The sequence below is a fragment of the Bactrocera latifrons genome, unplaced genomic scaffold (genome assembly GCF_001853355.1).
Source record: "Bactrocera latifrons isolate USDA-ARS-PBARC rearing strain unplaced genomic scaffold, ASM185335v1 scaffold_35, whole genome shotgun sequence".
Classification (NCBI taxonomy): Eukaryota; Metazoa; Arthropoda; class Insecta; order Diptera; family Tephritidae; genus Bactrocera; species Bactrocera latifrons.
Window position 1 is genome coordinate 1,279,084 of NW_017536990.1, and position 8,811 is coordinate 1,287,894.

The 8,811-nt window shown below is 35.9% G+C and overlaps 1 protein-coding gene across 2 annotated transcripts in view; it reads right to left on the reverse strand.

The window, feature by feature from the left end:
* LOC108971583 (LIM/homeobox protein Awh) overlaps positions 1 to 7,955 on the reverse strand; it is a 43,860-nt gene extending 35,905 nt beyond the window's left edge. For both annotated transcript variants that reach the window (XM_018937753.1, XM_018937752.1), the window contains exon 1: positions 7,547 to 7,955. In XM_018937753.1, the coding sequence (XP_018793298.1) occupies positions 7,547 to 7,552 (6 nt within the window). In that variant the 5' untranslated portion in view covers positions 7,553 to 7,955. The remainder of the gene's footprint in view (positions 1 to 7,546) is intronic.
* Between the last annotated feature and the right edge of the window lie 856 nt (positions 7,956 to 8,811).

Genomic DNA, 8,811 nt, shown 5'->3' on the forward strand with positions numbered 1-8,811 from the left:
GAAATGTTTGTTGTCCTTTGTTTGAAAATCGGTTTATTAACCGTATATATGCGTTGTGGTCTCCTAACCATGCGGAAGAGGAAAGGACAGCTGGACAAGCTGTTATGCGTACTGTGTAAAAATGTGTAACTGTCATTGGATTCGTATGACCGTCGGTGGCACGCGCAGCATATTGGCAATTGTCTCCAACAAGGAGGCGTTTGTTTTGTGGCCAACGGTGCGCAGATTTAAAGATGTTTTGTGGAAAGAAAGGTGATTATTATTTTCTTTTTAACAAAGAATGACAAGGCGATACGCAGCCTATTTCCCATCTGTTGATGGTTTTCTAATGGAAATTTCGTCATAATTAGCGCCAGCGCCTTCAAAAGTCAAATATAAAATTTCTATTAAAACCTTGATGATATGATCTATAGCAAATAATTTCATGGCCTAAGCTTTTGATTTTCTGACTTATATTCTTCAAGAACAGTTCAAAACGATTATATTTATTTTCTCAGAAGCTGAAATATGCTGAGCTTATTTTGAGACTTGAGAAAACATATTAAAAACATATCCAAATTTCAGCAGAACCAGAAGTATTCTTACTTTGACCGCTTGAGGAAGCTATCGTGTCGCCGGATTGTAGAAAAATTAGGAAGACAATATCGGTCGGTGGTCTTTTCTTGGAAGCGAGAAGTTCTCCCTGACAGTAAAATTGATATGTTCGTAAAGCAATACTTTTAAGTCTGCTCTGAAAAGATAGGAATTCATAAAGTTCTGAAAAAGTAAATGCATAGTGTCAGTACTCCTTCAAAAATCAAACATTACCGGATTTTCTTTTCAGCAAAAACAGTAATGATATTATCCCTGCAAGCCAACTATCGGTTAAATCACCGGTTAAGTACCTAAGAGCGCTGCTAGAGAATTAAAGTTAAAGTTGCTATAAGACTTAATTGAAAATTCAAACTCAAATTGAAAGTACAAAATTTAAAGCTTTTTACTTGACTAATATCTTACTCTAAAATACAAAAAAAAAAAAAAAAAAAATTAGCAAAAATACAGTTTTGTGAGATAAAGAAAATTTGTTCATATTTTTAGTATGGCCGACATGTCGCCATATTTCTATTAATTTTAAAGAAACATAAAATGCATAATTTATTTATAAACCAAACAACGTCAGCCACTTGGAAAGCAGCCCAAAAGCTGTTACGCCCGCTCACAAAGATTTCTCTCCGTAAATGGGCATGTCAACGCCTCCGAAAATGTGCTCGCCACAACCCCTTGCCTTTGCCTACCACACCGAATCGATGAAATGTTACCACGACGCCACACATATGCATATGTACATTTGTATGTACGTAGGAACAGCATTAAATTTGTTAATTTCAAAACACCAATTCGAGTTGGATATTTAGTGTGCGTTACAAATTTGAAATCAACATTTCTTCCTAAATAACAACATGCCAAATAAATTTCGTCTTTCGGTAAGCAGTTAGCAGCCCACTACTGCAAGCCCTGGTGGCACAGGCGACAAATGGATGAGGAGCATGCGGTGCACACACATCATAACCTGGCTATGTATGAGTGCATGTGGGCCTGCTGTTAAATTTGCATATGTCACAAGCGCACTGATAATTGTATGCGCCAGTTAAGCGCCCAGTATGTCGATATATGGTATACATACATATGTATGTGAGCATGTGTGTGTCTCTGTATGCAGTTTGGTTCCAAGCTAGGTGCTCCTGTGAGCAACAGTTGTTTTCGCTCATGTGGTTTGGCCATAATGATACCAACTATGGATACCGATATACTTTTTGATTTTGATTCAGTTGTTGTTGTTGGTTTAGTTGTTATTTTTGGGCTAGTTGTTGTTTTTGGTTCAGTTGCTTTTTTAGTTTAGTTTTATTGGCGCTACTTTTGTTCAGCTAAACGGCATAATTCGAAAAACACAACACAAAAGACAAAAATATGGCAGCAAAAGAGCAAGCTGTGAACGGCTAGAAAATTTGAATGCCATAAATTCGATCGAGTGCTCTAATATAAATATTCATAGCAATATGCAGGCTACTTATACGGTTGCAGCAGCCTTATATGGCATATGACGCCACGATTAATAAAATATTTATGAATTTAATAATGAATATTCAAGCACTAACTCCACCAGCTGGGCACCAGCAGTAGGAGAGCCGGCTAAGTTACCTTTGAACGTCACAAAAATGCGATGAAGTAGTAAAATTTTGGATTTTGTGTTCTCTCTGGGAGCTTATGTCGGCGCATGCGACCACATGTGTTTAAGTGCATTTTTAGCTCTACCACATCTCTGAATATTCATTTCGATTACAAAGTACCAATATATGTTCGTGTATCTATGCGCTTATGATCCACACACCATATCCACCAGGGAAGTCAACCAGTGGCTACACTATTCTGCCCAAATACTCCGACTTCTTTTATTGATCGGTTAACACAAGTTTGCTATAATCTTGAGCGCGATAGTGCTGATGGCTGCAGACAAAGTTAACGATTGGTTTCCAGCTGGTTTATAGCTGTCTTTAAGGTTGGCGCATGCAATGAACTTGGAAATATATAGTTTCCGCATGATTGAGCTTTTGCAAGCACCGCTGAAGAGATGTGCTCATATTTTGGTGGATATTTTTGAACTAATTTACTCTCTAATAGACAAAAATATATTTTGTGCTTAAATTTAAAGAGACGAATCAAGGCTATTAATCCCACTAATGGTAGATATTCCAACCATACCAACCATTTCTTTCGAAAATATTACGCTCTTTTGAAAACGATTTGAACATTTACGAAATGTATCAAATAATCGGCGAATATTTTAAAAAATGGATTCATACAGGATAAAGTACCCGATGTCCTGGAGGACATCTAACAAGGCGCCCAAGAACTTAAAACAATATTACTACTAAACTACTGCTAAATGAATACAGGTAAGGATGACTGATCTTACAACCATATAAATATTACATTTTAAAAGTCGTATTTGTGAAAAAGTTTACCCTTCAAACTTATTATTAACTAGCTCCATATTATATCTAAAAAGTCATGGGAAAATTTCATTCGGTTTCTTTCGGTTAAGCCATTTCGTCTAGAGATAAACTTGGTTTAAGTTTGAGAACCGATTACGCTAAGTTCAAAAATTCTTAAATATACGCCCATATCTTTGAAACCATTTGCCTAATAAACTTAAAATGTTCGAAGAATATGGTATTCTCGAATATGTATATGCAGACTTGATTTATGAAAAAATGTTTTTGAAAATCATTACTTTATAGAACTTCTCAAATAACTAACAAGGCTCAAGTTTTTTTATTTTCACCGAATCTTGGACCCCTGAAAACGTTTGATAACTAAATTGGGACGTATGCGCTGACAATTTCATGGATTAGGATGTGCCTTTCTATAGTTCGAACAGACTTAGATTGTTCATAACATCTATGAGTTTTTGTAGGGTAATCAGGCAGTTTATAGATTCATAAGAATGGCACTGAAATTTCTGGATATAATAATTCCAAAAAATGTTCGTACAATGATTGACGTGATTACTCCCAATCGTTAAAAGACATATGTAGTCGTAATAAGAATTCACTATTGCGCGGAAGAACAACGCTGGGTTGATTCATCACGATATTGCACCATGTCATATCGCATTAGTTGCGACTGTTTTGCCGAAAACTCGATTTATGTCGTTGCGCAAACTCCATATTCGCCTAATTTGGCTCCGTGTGACTTTTGGCTATTTAAAAAGCTAACATCAATAACAACAATGCGGAGTGCGAAAACCGATTAGATGATGTTCTTGTAGGCTACACTGAAAAAAGACTATTCCGACGGTTTTGAGGAAGAGAAAAGTGCGTTTTATCGGTTAGGGATTACTTTGAAGGGGATGAAATTGATTTGAATTCACCTTACTTTTCGATAACATTGGTGTATAGAAGTGGCTCAATGCATTACAAAACCAGAAATTGCGCGAGCAAGATTAATTGAAAATCGCATTAGCTGTTGATATAAATTGATACAAGTGACTTGCGCGCCCTCACACCGAGCTAATAAAATAAAAACTCTAAAAGATTACAACAAAGGCACCTTAGCACAATATAAACATAAAACTGCAACATGAAAGCGATATTGGAAATTTGTTTATGAAAATTGTCTACCCGCTGAGCAGACAGACATACTACAGAACGAACAGTGTGCGTCCAAACGCGGCGGGATGTGCAAAACGCGCTTCAGCGCCGACGCTTGTAGCACAAGCATATCGATATGTGCATTAACCCAGTAGGGAAAGAATGGGTTGGTGTTTCAAATTATAGTAGTAATATTTTTTATAATTTTTGAAAATTTTGTTGTCATATTTTTTTTCCGGAAAACAGACATTCTTTATTTCAGATTAATTTTCTGTAAAATTTGTATTATTATTTATTATTAGATGTCATTTTCAACACAAATAGGGGGATCTAAAAAAAATCGACTTAAAAAATTTTAGAGTCCTTGAAATAATATTGAAAATTTGGAGCTAAGATAGAAAAATCTAAAATCGAAACTTTTAACTGCACACCTGTTCCTTACGACTTCACATAATTATTTAAGCACGGGTTACCACTGGGTTCAATCGATGAGTGAATTCTGTTACATTATCGCTTATGTATGTATGTAGATATTTTTGAGAACAAGGGCAAGGTGATGAAAACATGAAATATTTATTAGGCAGATAAGTGTAAGAAGTAAAAATACTAACAACTCGCAGACAATGAGGATGATGCTGCAGCTTCTATAGATAGTTGAAGGCGAGTGCAACGCAGTGTTGCTGAGATCCGTTGTCGACGCCAGTTCAATTTGACTGAGCAGTTGGTAACTTTGAAGACGTTTATTCGCACTTTTAAAGGCAGTGAACAGAAGATGCCGCCAAAAGCCTAACAGCGAAGGTAACGACAGCCGGTTGACTGATTGAAAGCCAAAAGAAATAAAACCAAACCCCAGTCATGAAAAAAATTTAATTATGTGCGAAAAATACACATTTATATAGCAATTATAAAATTTATGGAGATGCATTTTTTCCTAAAAACTTTTGTCTTAGAATGTTGTCTGTCCATTTTTGTTTGATACGTACGTTTCCAGACCTATATCAGCGGGATCAACTTTACCAATCTCTATCACTATCTATTCATGTCAATGTAAATTAAAGATGTTTTCTCTTACTAAGATCGATGCTGGGCAGCCTATCATTGAAAAAGTCTTGCAAACCCATTCGTATGCCACACTTCAAAGCCCTCTAACCACCAAAGGACCCCCTCAAGCCAATTTAACTCTAAGCTTTGCTGCAATTAAAAAGCGTGAAATATTCAATCGATATAATATCTAACAAATGATTGAATGAGTATTAATATTAAAAGAGGAATGAATCCAAAAAAAGTGTTGTGAAAAATTTTGTATGGATTTCGTGCGTTTAATCGATTTTCTTGTTCGATGATATTTTCGCTTAAATACATCGATATCCCGCTGCGCCATTTCTGTTGTTTTCAGTTTTCGGGTTTTTTTGTGTTTCAACGATTCTTTACGCTCGGCTTTGGGCGTATTGGTGCTTTTGCCTTTTTTACAACAATCATCTTTTTGTGACTCGGCTGCTTTTTTACACATCGCGGTCTGTTAGTATATAAGTACATGTGATTGTTGTTGTTGTCTGCCACCCACAACAAAGTATCGCCCTCATTTGTTTTGCTTAAATGCTCGGCATTACTTTGTATAGTTAACGCCGAGATAAAACGCTCAACAAAGCGGGTTTATGAGATTTACGACTACGCCAGAGACTTGCGACTGAAGTTTAGTCGTGGCTGCTTCTTACCATTTCGGCGTTGGGGCATGAGGCGCGCGTTGTGCATTGAAAAACTTGGCTGCCCTCTCGGTTGGCGTCTATTGTTGAGATACCTTTTCTAATATTTCATTACCATAGCAAATTAGGCGAGGTGCTGACGGCTATTTGTGGCCTATAAATGGGTTGCCCAAAATGTAAATTAAGATTTATTTAGGAATTTATGTGGGGGAATTGTGCATGAAGTTTACACATTTCGGTTTTTATCAGAATATTTAGTAGTGATTCTAAGGCTCATTGATTATTGACTTTTTGTGCGCTAAACAATTGAAGTCACATATAAATATGGAGCTTCATCTTGCAGGCTATTGTGTATTTCAGTCGCATACTTTAGTATTATATTAATATTTGTTCCGTTAGCTTTTTAGGAAAAATAATAAAAAATCGATTGAAAAATGATTTAGCATTAGTGACTCGTACTGTGTTTAGTTAATCACCGTTTGAAAAATATGTGAAAACCTTTCATTACAATTTTATGTTTTTCTTTAAAACTTTGAAAATTTGTTTATTGCAATTTATTTTCAATATGATTTTGTAATCTTGAACTTATATTTTTCTATATCTACTTATTATCAACTGCCAGCAACTGAAGAGATTTGATTTTTTATATCAAATATGCCTTTTATACTGAATAGAACATTGGGAACAATATATTTTTCAAATTTTTATACTAATTCAAACAATATACAAAACATTTTAAAATCAAATTATCAACTTAGCTTTTTCAACTTCGGCGATACTATTTATACCAAGAAATTTGAAATTAAAAACCTTAATTTATAATAGAATATCCTTTAATAAGTGATACTAGTGATATAGCTCATAATAATTAAGTTGAACAGTGTGAAGAGTTGAGGCGGTTTAGCCATGTCCGTCCTTCGTCAGTGGGCTACTCCCTCAGTTTTTTAGATGTCGATTTGTAATTTTGCATAACTTTTTTTCTCTCAAAGAAGCTGCTCGGTTGCCAGAACTACCGATATTGGACTATTGTAGGATATAGCTTCCTTACAAAGTGATCGATCAAGATGCAGTTTTTTTGTGAGAAACTTTACTGGCATTATGCCTAAACAAGGCTACAATCTCCAATTGGTCAGATTACCATGGTATAAAGCTGCCACATATAATGCTCGATCAAAATCAAGATAAAGATCTTTCAATACCCTTTTATGAACGTGTAAAATGTATTATAGCTTCGGTGAAGCCGTTAATTCCTATTTTATATAAATGTTGGGGTTCAAACGAGAAGCATATTTTATGAAGTACCGCAAATATAATCTAAAGCTATGAAATACGTACAGGATTTTTTTTATTAAAGGTTATTAAGGAGACATTAAATGCCGACGGAATAAATTTTTTTTGTTAGATTTGCCGTGCATGCATTAAACCGACGGTTTTACTAGAAGTTGGTTATGTTTCTTCAACTTTCATTTTGTTTTACATAGTTCGCGAATCCAACAGCTTTAGCTTTCATAAAATGCACAGTTGAATATTTTTAATATCTAGTAACCTATAAATAAACAACATAACTTTTGTCAAGGTTTGGTGTGAAATTTTTTCAAGCACTGCATTTACAATTCGAACTAGATTTCTGCTAAGAAGTAGAGCGTTTTTAATGTTTGTATGTACTCTTCAAGATAATTATAACTATTTTAGTTATTTTTAAACTTCATTTACCTTCATTTTAAGTGCCTCCACAATTTTGGCGGTTTGTAATCCCAGCCTGAGAAAGAAATGTAAATTTTGGGCCCACAACTCTGCGGAGCGCCTAGCTGCGAAACTGTGAGAGTTGTGGGTTAAGCAGGAATAAGTGCGGAATGGTTTGTGTTAACAACACGCACTTGTACATATATTGTATTTGTTTGTTATATTCTTGTCAATTAGCTAAAAGCACTTTGGACTATATCTAAGCAAGAGGAGATAGTTGTATAATTTCTCTATTGGATTATTATTACTTTTGCCTTTGTTTATTATTGATCGAATTTTAGTGTTTGAAAGTATTTAACACAGTGCAGACATTTTATTATTACTTGTTAATTATTTTTAGCACACTATTCAAGCACTATTCTGTATTTTTTCTTTATTACCAAACATCAGATTCTCGCAATTTCTTTTTTCATCACCATTTTTTGTTTATCTTCAATTGAATTTGACTAAAAATTTCCAATTGTCAGTTTGATGCACACACTTGCACATATTTACAATGCTTAAAAGTGAAAATAATATTTTGGCGATGTGTAAGTACTCCCGTTAATTTGCACACGCTGTCTGCAGTTACGTGTGTTTGTGCGCCTGAGAGACGCGAGCTTGCAGCTTTCCGTCACAATTGGTTATCAACACAACAGCCATAGCTGATAAGCGGCCATCTCACGAGCCGTCGGCAGGTGAATTACTTGTGTGCATTCATCTGTTTAGTGAAAATTAAACACGGCAATGTAAAATAAGAACAAAAACAAAACTATCAATACGTAATCCGAGCGCAAATTGAGCAAGGAAGCAAACGACGGAAGCGTCAATATCAACGGCGAAACGGCACAGCACGTTGTCACACCGCAAGACCGCACGATAAACTGATGTGATGCCGTCGCAATAGCCCGTATTGAGTGACGACGCAAAGCGGAGCTGCACTTAGCTCTGACGCCGCCACAGCAGATCGAGTTTCAGAGTTTCAAGACGAGTTCTTGAGTGAACATCGTGGTAGCACTCTGTCAAAGTAACGAAGCAGAGCAATTTTGACTGTGAAGCAACCGGCAAGGCACCTATGCGTGCTACTAGTAGCCGGCCAGTCAATCTAACAGCACAACTACACACACACACCCTTCCACATGCATTCAAATACGCATATCCACACAAACGAGGGGTGTCGAGGGCGCGAGCGCTTTATAATATGGTTGAATATGAGAAGCCAATTCAGCCAACAACAACACTACGAACAAGGGAGC